Here is a 14,191-nt window from a genome sequence, read left to right as displayed (position 1 = left end):
TTGCCGCCTTTCTGAGTAGTGTGATGAAATACGCCATCCTCCTCTGTCCCACCCAAGCCATGAATCATCCCTTTGTCTAGCGTGTCTACACTGCCTGCCCATTAGTAACTTACTAGCCATCTTGGTTATCAGATCCACTGTTTGGTATCACAGTGCTTGTGTTCAAGTAACCCTTATTTTACTTAACAATGGCCCCAAAGTGCAAGACTGGTGATGCTGGCAATTCAGATATGCCAGAGAAGCCATAAAGTGCTTCCCTTAAGTGAGAAGGTGAAAGTTCTCAATAAGAAAAAAAGTCATATGCTGAGGTTGCTAAGATCTATGGTAACTTTTATTACAGTATATTATAATTATTGTTAATCTCTTACTGTGCCTAATTTATAAAGTAAACTTTATCAGAGGTATGTATGTATAGGAAAAAACAGAGTAGCTAGAGGGTTCAGTACTATCCGTGGTTTCAGGCATCCACTGGGGGTCTTGGCACATATCCCGAGAAGCAGGGACATACGCAATCCCATTTATTCTGTTCTAATTCACACACACTTTGGAATGCTACATTTGGCCAGTGCGCTGCCTATTTATAGTGGCACACAGGTCTCAAAGAACATTGCAGCAATTTCTTAGAGCAGAAAGGCCTCTGCTGTTGTTTGAACACCCAGATCCTAAATAGTATTACCAGAGAATTATCTGTGTGTGATAATTCAGTGAATTTTTCTCCTTCTTGCTCCTTTGGGACTTACCAGCTATAGAATGATGTGAGTGAGCCATTTCACAGCACATGCATGGTGAAGATGTGAGCAAAGCAATCCTTTTAGTGGCAGTACTGCTAGATTTCATGATCTTAGGCAGAAACAACCACAGATGCATTTTTTGGGAAAACGTGCAGCTGCCTTGGGGATTAAAATAGCCAGAAGAACAAATTACCCCAGATGTTAAATTAAAGGTACATTCCAATCAAAGGAGTCACATGTAGCCTGTTTTGTTCCCTATTGGATCTGCAGTGCCTAATAAGCACTCAAGCTATTTGTTGAATAAATGCAGTTGTAAAAAACAACGAAGCTCCTTATGCTCCAATGTTGCAGTTTTCCAAGAATACCTTAAGTATTAAAAAAGGTGCAGCATAATAACGAATGCTTCCTATTACTGAGAAAGGAGGCAAGTACGTCTGCCTAATATGCCTCCAGTAATTCTAGAGTGACACAGAAGGAACTGGCAACATGAGGTACTCCCCGGCAGGGAAGCAGGTGTGCGTGTGGACCCAATCCCAGACCAGACTCCATAGTCCTTCTGCAGCCTCATCCCTCAGCCATTAGATTCTCTGCCGTCCCTCCACCTCTGACACTACTTCCTATTAGCCCTTGGTCCCCTCCCTCCTACAAACTAGAAGTTTCGGTAAAAGAGCAATTACTTTATGACAGATCTCTCAAACTAAATCTCATCAAGAGCTAAGCAACTGCCTCCATCAACCCCAAGGACCTAACAGTGCCAAGAATAAAAGGACAGAGTTTATAGTGATGCATGACAAAGGGATACAATGTCAAACTGACCTTCCAGGAGGAAAGAGAACATTCTGTCCTCCAACATTATTATATTCTACTAATTTGGAAAGGATCCTTAGGACAGGATGAAAATTTAGTCCCGCGTGCTGGTGTCAGCTGATAAGCTGATGATAAACTAATGAAGAAACAAAAATTTTTTTTGAGGCAAAAGGTCCTTTTATCACTATCATTCATTCCTTATGCTGAAGGCGATGGGAGAGAAACGTAAGTACATGCTGGAAAAGTCAGATATTTCTGATATGCATGAATACCAATGACAAGATAAATCTTTAAAAATATTAAGCAGTGTCAATATAAAAACTATAGACAAAAACTGAAAAACTGAAGATTGAGAAAAATGTTGGTTTTATAGATTTATTTTCAAAGGGCAAAAACACTTAGACAATTTAAATACAAGTCTAAACAGAATTACTCTGTCAAAGTCAGCAGTCGTGCCAAAATGTGCTCTCACTTTCCGACACTCGCCAGTATCTTCTGAGTGTTCTCTCAGGGAAGAAAAGGGGTCTGGCAAAGACAAAATAAGTTCAGCGATTCTTTTTGGTGTATTGTTATTGACTTTAAATGACGATCTTCAAGGTGCTAAATCCAAGGTAACTAGAGTTACAGACACTAATACAATGTTTTATATAAAAAGTCTTATCACTTGATTATTCTAGAGCCTAAACAACAATAGCTAATATTTACTGAGAGCCTTCTTTACCACCGTGCATTGTTCTAAGTGATTTACATACACTATTCACTTTTACCTTCACAAATGCCCAATAGGTCCTGTCATTATCCCCATTTTACACATGAGGAAACTGAGGCTTACAGAGGCTAGGCAACCTCCCCAAGATCACCAGGCTTACAGAAGGTGGCAGAGCTGAGAACAAACTCAGGTGTCTGACTCGAGTCCATCCTTTTACCCATGAGGCCTCTCCTATCTAATTTAGAGCCAGGCCATCTCTGCTCCCTAGATAGGCCTTGGGTGGGTAACTGAGGGTGAGGGAGGGAGAGGTCTCTGCTTCTGGGTTACCTAGCTCAGTTTTTTTGTACAAGACTGTTTTTATGAGGAGGGCTGATAATCAAGGGAGCCTTGTCCAGCAGTGAACTGCTCTCAACACCTCTGGAGGATAAAGTTGATCACAAGGGCTGACTGGTGGCAGAAGGGGCTTGCATTTTATAACCAGTGAAAATCTGTCAAGTATTCCCATTTTTCCATTTCTTCCTGAGTCCTGCTTTATTGAAGAACCACAGATAGATTAATTCTATGGGAGAACATCATTCTTTAAGTCAAATTATTTACCTGATATTTTATTCATAGACATCCTTCTTATCTGCAATGTAATCTACAATTTCTTGTGGACACATTAACTTTTCCGCATCTACATCAGGAATTTCAAACCCTAAAAGTAAAATTTACAACAATGTATGAGTATAGAAAGAGCAACTCCTTTAGAAGTGTATCAGTATACCACGCACATGTATATTAAAAATTTCCAGCAACCTTAAATCCCATTTAAGTTGTGAGACGGTAATGTTCTAGACAATACGTATATCATATTGGGCATAATGGCTGGGTTTTTTTTAAAGATATAATTAACATAATAGAAAATTCACCCATTTAAAGTGTAAGATTCAGTGGTTTTTAGTATATTCACAAGGTGATGCAACCGTTACCATTATCTAATTCTAGAATATTTTTATTACCCCAACAGGAAACCCCAAATCCACCCTGCCCCGAACTAATACCATCCTCCTAGTTACCACAACCTGTGAGGAATTTTAACAAAATTCTGCTCTGTAAAATGGCACAGAAGTCCCTTGGCTTCCTATGCAGGCAATCACCCCCCAAAAATGTGCCCTGGAGCCTTTTAGAGGTCTCATTTGCCTCTAAAACTACTGTCCTGAACAAGGATAACCTCAGAGTGCATGGGAGGCACTGCAGGAAACCAAGGTGTGCACGAATGGTGCAAGGTGTGCACGCATGTGTGCCTGTGTGTGTCCTGAGCACCCCTAGTTACTTCTCTGGGCATTTAGGCCTAGCTCACGAGGGATGCTAAGGTGTCGTCAGCTTCTGCATGCATGAGGCTTTGCCCTTTGTCCTGGAGCCCCACCTCAAGAATCTAAGTCCCAGATTCCCCCAGGCCTTTTCTGGCCACTCAGCCCTCGGTACCACACTGGGCACTCTGGGGACTCTAAGTGCTTTCTAAGTAAGTGCGCTGTCCCTACTGTTTACTTCACCTGATGGTAAGCAGGCATGTACATGTTGGGGGGAGCTACTGTTTCTATTATTAGTTGATTTAAATCCCAATTCAGACTCCCAGCATTTCTTTCATTTTAATCCACCTAAATCAAGAATCACAATATGCAGATCCAAGACGAAGGCTGTGTATGTTACCAAATTCATCCTCCATGGCCATGATAATCTCCACTTGGTCCAAACTGTCTAAGCCCAGGTCTTTCATAAAATGGGAATTTACCGAGAGCTGCAAGAAAGGAACACCAAACACAAAATTTAGTTATGTGAGCACTTGCTTCTCAAGGTAACAATGGTACAATGTCACTTAATCATTACATACATTTTTTTAAAATATAAAGAGGCCATATTTTACATGTAAAGAGCTATAACTAACATTATATATTTAACTTGGGCCAGTATATACTTGGTGTATATGTATGTTGCTTTATATCTTATTTAGCCTTGTTTTGAATTAGTTAATGTATACAAAGCTGATGACTGATTTCACTTTACATATTTTACTGAGATCTTTGATCACCGCTCTGAAGTGACACTGAGTTTGGTTTTTCTTGCTGCCTTACTGACAACAAAGACACTACACCTTAGAAGTGACATACCTCTCCCTCAAGAACAGAGTGGTTATTATCACCCTCCCTTTAATTTAGACCTCAAGATCACCAGGAAGAATTCTTCAAAAACTCACATCAAAACACTGTCCTACCCACACAACAGATTCAATTAATGAAGAAAGGATTCTTTTTTTTTCTTTTTTCTGAGGAAGATTGTCCCTGAGCTAACATTTGTTGCTAATCCTCCTCTTTTTGCTTGAGGAAGATTGTCCCTGAGCTAACATCTGTGCCAGTCTTCCTCTGTTTGTATGTTGGACGCTGCCACAGCCTGGCTTCATGTGGTGTGTAGGTCCACACCTAGGATCTGAACCCGTAAACCCTGGGCTACCAAAGTGGAGTGTGCGATTTTGTGTGTGTGTGTGTGTGTGTGTGTGTAAGACTGACCTTGAGCTAACATCTATTGCCAATCTTACTCTATTTTATGTGGGAGGCTGCCACAGTGTGGCTTGATGAGCAGTGCTAGGCCCGTGCCCAGGATCCAAACCTGTGAGTTCTGGGCCGCCTACGTGGAGCACACAAACTTAACCACTATGTCACCTGGCCAGCCCCAGTGTGCGAACTTAACCACTCCACCACTGGGCCGGCCCCTGAAGTAGGGATTCTTTTATGTACCACTATAAGAAAAATTCCAGGGGCCGGCCCCATGGCCGAGTGGTTAAGTTCATGCACTCCGCTGCGGCGGCCCAGGGTTGCACTGGTTCGGATCCTGGGCACGGACATGGCACTGCTCATCAGGCCACATTGAGGCGGCATCCCACATGCCACAACTAGGAGGACCTGCAACTAAAATATACAACTATGTACAGGAGGTTTGGGGAGATAAAGCAGGAAAAAAAAACAAGATTGGCAACAGTTGTTAGCTGAGGTGCCAATCTTTAAAAAAAATGAAATAATAATAATAAAAAAAAGAAAAATTCCAAGTTTAAAAAGCAAGGTGCAGAGCAGTGTTTACAGTATACTACCACTTGTGTTTTTTAAAAAGGGTGGGAGACAGCAGTTACATAGTACACAGAACACACATATACATTCATGTGTCTATACTTCCTTACATAATTATCGAGTATCTTTGGAAAGGTAGACAAGAAGCTGGGGACACTCGCTGTCTTCCAGAAGGGGAACTGGGTGGCTGGAGGCCAGGGAGACTTTTTACTGAGTATCTTTTTGGACCCTTTGAATTTTGTACCATGTGATTAAATATTTATTTAAAGAAAAACCATTTAAACCACATCAATTACCTTTTCTGGGTCAATCTTGTCATAGAGTTTCAAGACGTAAAGAACACGGTCCTTGATTCCCTCTAACGTCAAAGGGGGCAGGTCACTATACTGGCGGCACAGCTGTGTGACTCCATCTGGAACCTAGAGCAAGGGCAGGAAGGAAGGATTGTGGAAGCTAACATGCCTCTAAATAGACACCAGCCTATGGATGTCTGTCCCGAAGCTTTCAGGGCTTCAGAGATCCCACCACATTTGGTTCTAGTTGCGGCCCTTCGGGCCCACTGAGTCCTGGTACTGGGGAGTCTCAGAAGCCCAGCAGCTCAGCAGCAGAAACCGGGGCTCCTGTCCCCTCAGAGGCAGGACTGGCCTCTGACTCCTCTGTTCAGCCCTCAGGCTTTGGACATTCATCCTGCTCAGTGAGACTGACTGCCACTAAATGGGCTGGGGTCTGCAGAAGAGCTCAAGACTTCCCATGGCACCTCTCTAAGGCACTGCCGCCTTTAATACCCAAGTCAAAATAACCCACACAGAAAGAGCAGTCACGGTAAACTAAGAGGCAAATCATTGAGGACCATACACCGGAAGGGTCTGATTTGGCCCCAGGGGTAATTATGCTGACCAACCCAAAGGAGAAGATGAGGGACTCTGACAGTTGCTACAGTAATGTCCGATCTGTTCCCTTCCAGGCACGCTTGCGTTACTGCCACCAGCCAAACCATGAGCCTTTTTGATCTTTGCCATGACAGAGTTGTATCTCAAATCTCTGATATTAGCGTGCTTGATATTCAACCAGGTATTAGGGTTGTGACTGGATTCCTTCACCAAATGTGGAAGGAGCTCCAACTCACAGGCCAGCGGGCTCTATGCCATGGAAGGTACAATCCAGAACAAGAGAAAATAAAACAGCTGACAGTTCTCACTATGGAAGTCCCTAGTCTGAACTGGTCTGTGTATCTTCTAAGGTTGATTTTAAGTCTGCGGTTTGGAGTTCTTAGGGCATTTCCCCATAGAAAATAGATTTGCTTGCTAGGGCCCAGGTCCCTGAGAGTCAAAGGTCTCTGAAAAATCATAAAAAACTGCCAGATGAAGTAAACCAATATACACCTCTGTGTGAGAAACGGTTATCTTGCAAATAAATCAGGTTTAACCAGCAAGCTAAAGAGATTAGATGAAGAGTTTCATGGATGTTCTAGGAGTATTTCTTGCTACTTACAGAGTTTTAGAGCACTTGTTCTTTTCTGTCTAAATTTGTGGTCTCCTTTCTGTTCTGATTACAGCATGGGTTAAGAAGACCTCTGCTATGGGAACATTACCAGGCCTACTTAACAACAATGACTAGAAGAGGTTTCCAAGCCACTAATAAAATGAAGCAGCAGAAAGGACTAAAGAGAAAGAGGGAGGAGAAATGAGTTAATAGTGTTAATGACAGGAAAGAAATTTGAGGTGGATGGATGTAACAGAGGCCTTGTCTATGTGCTTATCAAGAAGTGCTATGAAGTAGAATTACCGCTGAGGAGAGGGGGAGAGAATAGGGGAGGCTGATGTGTGCACAGCACCCAAGGGGAAAGGACGAGGCTGGTGAGGGTATGTCCATACACAGCTACCCACGTGGCCCAGTAGGTGTCAGCATCACCCCCAGCAGCACTGGCAAATGCCTACCTGGGCCAGGTAGGCACAGTGTGATTAAATGAAATTAAAGGGGTCTCCAACTGGAGGCCACATGCCAATCTACAGTGGGTGTCTGCAGTGGGCTCGGCACAAGGCAGGAAGGTGCAGTGAGCGAGAGCGTAGACTCTGGAAGGAGACTGCCTACGTCTGTCCCCTAGCTCCAGCTCCTTCTTACAGTTCAGGCTTGGCAAGTTACTTAACCTTTCTATGCCTCAGTCTCCTATATGTAAAATGGGGGTAAACACCAGTACCAAGCTCATAGGACTGCTGTTGTAAAGAGATGACGTAAAGGGCTTAGAACACTGCCTGGCTCATAGAGTCAGTGCTATTTAGGCTGTCTAGTAGGATGAGGGTGATAATGAGCTGCCAGCGTGAGACCCTGGCAGCAGTGAAGCCCCAAAGTACCTGATCCTACTCCTTCCCTCTCATGCTGCCCCTTCATGCAGTCAGGCCGCAGTACTGCCCTGAGCACTTTACATACATCACCTCCTTTAGTTCTAACAAGCCCACTTTACAGAGGAGGAAACTGTGGCAGAGAGAGGTTAGGTGTCTCGCCCCAGGCTCCCAGCATGGCCTCTTGGAGGGCCTTACTGCCTCCTTCCTGCTGGATCGCAGCTGTTTAAAAAAAAAAAAAAAAAAGGATATATTCAGGGACCTCTGAAAATGTCCCCAACAGCCAACATTGTTTCTGATGTTAATAGGTCTTCCCCAAGATCTACCCTTAACAATTATATGCGACATGTGTCATCTCCCACTGACATCAGAGAAGGCACTGTTTGCAAGAAAATGACTACCCTCTGGATTAGTAGAAACGAATAAACCTGATTAGTTTCCCTCAAACTCCATCTTACCTCCACAGGGGTCCATCTCTAAGGGAAACTCAGAGGAATCTAAGGAGATGGCTTTCAAAGCCGTCTCTGCAAACTCCTCCCTGGACAGCTCTACGCAGGGAGCACAGACATCTCAGCCTCAGGTTGGAAATCAATTCCTGACCTGTCCCCAAAATGCCTGAACGCAGACCTATTCTTCTCTGCCACCTGGGGCTCTAGCCAGAAACCTCAGAGCAAACCCACACTCTTCCCGTCTCCACCATCATGTTTACCGGTCACCCGGCCTGGCTGATGGAGAGGAAAGGTCTCCTCATTTCTTCGACAGCCTTGTTGATGTTTGCTCCCTGTCACCCAGATAGGTGATTCCTCAGCGGGGATCCGGTGCCCTTCACAATATGCCTACTGTCTCCCCACCTCAACTTGGGCCTCTCCCGTCTACAGGCATCCCGAGGGTCAACCCTAAGTAAAAGCCAGGCTCTTCCTGGCCTCCACACGTGCCATTCCATCCTGCCCTGACCATGCTCAGTGGGGGTCAGTTAAGTCCCTCTTCCTGAGTCTGCGCTGTACACACACCTGTCTTCACACAAGGCAATGCCTTGCCTTTGTCTATTTACATCACTGTCCCAGCAGCCTGTGAGCTTTACCTTATGTGCCAAGCACTGTGCTATGGGGCTGGAACTACAAAAATAAAAAAGACATGACCTCTACCTTAGAGAAGCTTATGGTCTAATGGAAAAGACCAATCCAGACAGATCATTTTACTTGTAACAAAAATGTGGCAAAAGCCATGACAGAGGTATTTGTAGGCTGTTTCAGTAACAAAAAGTTGTCATTCCGTACCTGAGAGGCAGAGATGGAAGAGATACCAGACTTGGAGTAAGCCAAGAAAAGGAAAGGAGGCACGAAAGTGCAGTGTGTCTGTGTGGGAAGAAATTAGTTGACGCTGCTGGAGATTGAAGGGGAAGGTGGTTAACCGATGTGGGCCCTGAGGCCGAAGAGGCAGGACTTGGCTGCAGAGCCCTGAGCAAGACAAAACAAGTCTGTCTCACTGGGGATGAAGGATGTAGCCCCGAATCCACCAGTGTCACACACGTCGGTCTGGTTCCAGTACCAGGAATAGCCGTGCCCTCCCTGCACAAGTGCCGTGTCTGCATCTGGGCACCGCACATACACACCTCTACGGAAATTCTCTTTGTGCTCTGGCTGCCAGGCAGGTGAGATTCAGGGCCTGCCTGAGTCAAGTCTGAAATTTCCAGGCTCCATTTTAGGCCACTACCCTTGGTTTTCTTACCTTATATTTTATATTGTCTTGTATTTTTATACCCAGGAAAGCTGTGTTAGCTGCTTTTTTGGGGGGAAAAGTTAGGATGTAAAAAAATGAACAAGTAGTTGCTGTGGGGTTAGCAGAGTGGATAGATCTGAGGGAAAACGTGATAGACCAGAATGGGTAAACGAGCAATAGTGCAGGTGAGATGAACAGAGCGGCAGGTGGAGGCTTGGGGTGACTGACATACAGGCAGTAACAGAAACCAGGAGAGTGAAGAGGCAGTTCACAGAGAGTGTTTACCGCCATTTAAGGACTAGGGAAAGAAAGTGCCCAACAGGGTAGAAGGAGAGAGAGGAGAGACAGACCAAGAGAAAATAGTGTCAGAACAGCCTAGGGCAGACAGAGCAGCAGAGAATGAGCTGGCAAGTTTAACATAAAGGCTGCAAAGTGTCCAATGAAGATGTGAACTAATGTCTTTCTTCTGTATCCACCTCTCTATCCCTCATCAGCTAGCGTAAGGCCTGGCACGCAGCTGTCGCTTGGTTTCTTTGACCAATTTTTTTCTTTTGAGGAAGATCAGCCCTGAGCTAACATCCGTGTCCATCTTCCTCTACTTTATATGTGGGACGCCTGCCACAGCATGGCTTGATGAGCAGTGCCATGTCCGCACCTGGGATCTGAACCACCGGACCCCAGGCTGCCAAAGCGCAACATGCGCAATGAACTGCTGCGTCACGGGCCGATCTCTGAACAAGTATTTACTCTCTGCTTCAATCCACAAAGGATATAAGGTGGTTAAATGGGAGTACTTAGTCAAAACCATTTTGTAAATATAAATGAAATGGTTCCTCTGCTGCATATGTAAACCAAGCAGAGGCAGTGGACCATCTCTGAGCACCCTGCTATTCAAGGCATGGTCCAAGGACCAGCAGCAGCAGGATCTGCTGGAGGCCCACCGGAAATGATTCTCTGGCCCCTTCCTAGAATCTATATTTTAACCCAGGTGATGCATATGCACGATCCAGGCTTGAATATCAATGCTCTAAGAATGAGGACAACCACCTTGCCTCTTAGCCTAACGCTGTAATCAGTCTTAGGAGCAAAACTCAGCAACACTACATACTTCCCTTTTAACTAACCTTTTGATTCTGACAATAAGACAATGCCCTATGAATGAGTCCACTGCCCTACCTACATCCACTACGAATGAATCAGGAAATCTCAACACTGGCTGCACAAAAGAATCACGTGACAGCTTTTAAAAACAAATGCCCAGCCCCTAAATCAGGAGATTCTGATTGATTTGGCCTGGGCATCCTTATTTTTTATTCTAATATCTTACTCAAGGGTGAAACCAGTATTACTTGGGTTTGTGGGTTTGAAAAGGCATTTCTCAGCTTGACCTTGGGAGTCTATCCTACCTTAAGACAGTTCTCTTTCATTCTGGTGCACTTCAGAGTCACCTGGGGAACTTAAAAAAATAAAACCCATGCCACAGCCTCATCCCAGAGCAGTAAATCAGAATTGGGGGCCGGGGCACAAGGGATTTCTTTTCCTTTCTCTTTTAAGCTACCCAGGTAATTTGTACAGCCAGGGTTGAAAATCACTGCCCTAAGGAGAGTTTGAGGCTCACAAAGGTTTCCTCAGATTAAAAACAGCTAGATAGTACTTGTTCCCTATCCTTATTTGCAGGAGGCCCAGAAACAGGCAAAAGGTGCCACAGGGAGACAGAAATCCAGGCAGAGAACAGCCCTGGAGAAGCCTGTAGGCCAGCATGGCTTCCTCTTTGCACCGTGTCGTTAGAGCTCCCCTCGAAAACTATCACGGTATTTATCATTAGCGCTACGACTAACGGCGACCAACAGTCTGAGAGCTTACCAAGCACCGCACGAGGTACTCTGCCTGTATCATCACCTCTAAACCTCGCTGCAGCTCAAGGTGGAGACTAGTACTTTTCCCACCTTACGGTGCAGACTCAGGCGCAGCGCGGTTACGAGACTCGTCCAAACTTTCGGTAAGTGGCAGCCAGCGTTCCAACCCAGGGGTGTCTGACGGGAGGGTCTGCGCTCTCGCTCCTAAGCACTAGGTCAGTCGGGCTCCCGGCAGGGGTTAACCAAGCACCGTCATGCAGTGGGATGGGGAGGGAGTCGGATATCCCCCGTCACCCCCGCCAGCAGCTGGCGCGGCCCCGCTGACTGTCCGCCCCCCGACCCGAGTCCTGACCCCTGCGAAGCGCCAGCAAAGTCACCGCGAGTCACCTGAGCGAGCACCGAGACCGGCTGCGGAGCCCCACGCCTCGTGCGGGCCCCCGCGGGCCACAGGGCGGTGCTGAGCGGCCGGGCTGCGGCCAGGGTGGGGGCCCGGGGCAGCAGCGCGAAGGCCGCGGGCAGTCGGCGGACACCGGCGGAAAGGACACGAGCCGCCATGGCTACGCCGACCCAGGATGCACTGCGCCGCGCCCTCCGCGCCGTCCCCTTTCTCGCTCGGCGCGGGCGACGCACACAGCGGCGCTGCGGGCGCGGCCGGCGGTGGAGACCCCGCGCGGCTCCCGGCGGCACTGCGCCCTCGCGGGCCAGAGGTGAGAGGCCGCCAGAGCCAGAGTGAGACTGCGCATTGTCTTCACCTCAGCGCTGATCACGCCACGAGAAAGAAACGTGCTTTTCTTTATTCTCTGAGAGTTCTGAGATACATGTATTTAAAAGTTTTGATGCCGCGATCTTCCATAGGTATTAAAATTATCTAATAGGTCAAAACTATATAAAACATGAAAATTTAAGAGTCTATTTAAATATATAATTAAGACTAATGTGGGAATTACGATAAAAACAATATCCATGTTTTAAAACTTGACAATGCATAAGTAATACAGCTCACAAAAATGGGTAAGGAGGGGGAAGTTGCAGTGTGCTAATTCACCCCTATTGAACAGGGAGCCCAAGGATATTGGCTGAAAGTGAAACATGGACAAGGGCTCCAAACTCCGCAGGCTGCCTGGACGAACAATCCAACAACGCCTTCAGTTTCACTTCAGTTTCTTTTTATTTTTGTTCAAGTAAAATAAAATGTAATGTCTTTAATTTGAAATAGAATGCGTAGTATGATCCCACTGTTGTAACAGTATTTCTATACGTTCGTTAAAAATTTGAGAATCTGTTATGTGCTAGTTGTTGAGGCTACAGCAGTGAGCAAGCCAGAGAGGCAGGCTGTTCTCAGAGTTTACATTCTAGCGGGAAGACACACAATAAACAAATAGAAAGGTACACCCCCCCCCCCCAAATCCACCAGCAAGTAGTGGAAGTACAAGAACAATAAAACAGGGAAGGGGACAGTGAGGGCGGACAGGGGGTGTGTTTAATTTTAGAGAGGGGGTCCCCCTCTTAGGGGGTGATATTTGAGCCAAGACTTTCATCAATCAGGGGGAGGGGAAAACAGACCCTCAGGAGTCACTGCTGCTGGTGATGCCAGCCAGCCCCTATGGCAGTGCCAGCAGTCGACGCCAGGCTTCTGCATCCTGTTGTCATCACCACACTTTACTGCTTATTAAATAGCAACTGGGAGACAAACTGTATCACCTCTTTGGAATGGTCAGTGAATAAAAGGCCAAGGCCCATTCTGAGTGGCAGCCTTCCATTTCTGCAGAAAACTGACCGGCACCAAAAATCTGATTGTAGTCCTAGGATCAGGACCCATAAGATCTGCTTAAGCCACCAGTGACACACCAGCCTCTGATGACACCTTCCTGGCCATACCCTGGGGCAGAGCCATGATGGTGACCACACAGCTTTAGCAGAAGAGGGAGCACTCAGGAAGAGCCTGAGGGCCTACTAAGCCCACACTTGGAAAACTCTCTTCCCATTACCTACCTGTACTTCTGTGTTACATGTAATTCTTTTGGTCAAACATAATAAATCACCTCCTATTTAAATGACATATGTTGGGAGAGCTATCTTTCTCTTCAGCAAACACATCAAGAGAAAATGTCAGCCTACGTGGTCTGTAGGGTAAAAGGTTCAATATTAAGATTGAGGTCAAGTCCTTGGTAGCTGGGGAAGATTTAAGAGAGGACACTGGTGCTTTTCAGCAGCAGTCCCATCAAAGGATGTAAAGTATAAACTATGTCAACTTCCTGCACACGTCACCCCACCAACCATCCCTCCTACCTTCTGCCATTTGCACTATTGTTCCATCCCCTCCTTGCAACACCAATTCTCACTTCTCCTCTACATCTTCAACCTCTTTTTCTTTTAGCTTTTTCCCTTGAGCCCGTAAATATGCCAAAGTTTCTCCTAGCCTAAAAACAAGGCCAGAGGCCTCCTCCACTGCCCTTTTATATATCTCTAATATCACCAACTCCTCTTTCCTATGAAACTTCGTGAAGGAATAATCTGCACTTTGTCTTTAATTCCTCACTTCCTATTCAGTCTTTAATCCACTCAAATCTAGACTCTACTGGACCTGCCTCCACCCCGGCTACCGAAGCTTTTCATAAAGCTCACCACTACATCTCACATTGTCAAATCCTACAGAAGCAACCTCTCTGGCCACTCCTTTTCTGCCTTTATCGTGGCTCTATTTCCTCCCCTCATCATTTAAACACTGGTCCCCGGGCTCCTGTTCTTGACCCACTCTTAACTTTAAACATACACATTTTCAGAATTGATTCACTCCAGAGGTTTTAATTCCCACCTGCATCCAACCCTGGCCTCTTCTCTGAGCTTCACAGCCCTATATCCAATTGCCTACTGCCAGACGATCTGTAAGTACTCAAATTAGTTATCTTTCCCCTTGTGTGTTATTTCA

At 45.8% G+C, this 14,191-nt stretch overlaps 1 protein-coding gene across 2 annotated transcripts; it reads right to left on the bottom strand.

Moving 5' to 3' along the window:
- Positions 1–1,899: 1,899 nt before the first annotated feature.
- Positions 1,900–11,992, bottom strand: NDUFAB1 (NADH:ubiquinone oxidoreductase subunit AB1). 2 transcript variants are annotated; one of them, XM_023616118.2, is made up of 6 exons: positions 11,650–11,945; positions 7,781–7,909; positions 5,645–5,767; positions 3,940–4,027; positions 2,845–2,944; positions 1,900–2,063 (listed from the first exon to the last, which is right to left on the bottom strand). In XM_023616118.2, the coding sequence occupies exons 1-5, from the start codon at positions 11,815–11,817 to the stop codon at positions 2,853–2,855; spliced, it is 600 nt and encodes a 199-aa protein (XP_023471886.1). In that variant the 5' UTR covers positions 11,818–11,945; the 3' UTR covers positions 1,900–2,063; positions 2,845–2,852. The 2 variants fall into 2 exon arrangements, with proteins under 2 accessions (XP_023471886.1, XP_023471887.1); XM_023616119.2 differs by lacking the exon at positions 7,781–7,909 and having other exon boundaries at positions 11,650–11,992.
- Positions 11,993–14,191: the final 2,199 nt, after the last annotated feature.

The sequence above is a fragment of the Equus caballus genome, chromosome 13 (assembly GCF_041296265.1).
Source record: "Equus caballus isolate H_3958 breed thoroughbred chromosome 13, TB-T2T, whole genome shotgun sequence".
In the NCBI taxonomy this organism is placed as follows: domain Eukaryota; kingdom Metazoa; phylum Chordata; class Mammalia; order Perissodactyla; family Equidae; genus Equus; species Equus caballus.
The sequence above is the reverse complement of the archived record's forward strand: the minus strand, read 5'-3'. Positions and strand labels throughout refer to the sequence as shown.

Excerpts from the sequence above, each read along its gene's own strand:
- NDUFAB1 (XM_023616118.2), bottom strand. The coding sequence starts at position 11,817 with ATGGCGGCTCGTGTCCTTTCCGCCGGTGTCCGCCGACTGCCCGCGGCC. Across the intron at positions 4,028-5,644 it reads ACAAGATTGACCCAGAAAAG|CTCTCGGTAAATTCCCATTT; the intron begins GTAATTGATGTG and ends CCTTTCTTGCAG. Across the intron at positions 2,945-3,939 it reads GGCCATGGAGGATGAATTTG|GGTTTGAAATTCCTGATGTA; the intron begins GTAACATACACA and ends TTTTACTTTTAG.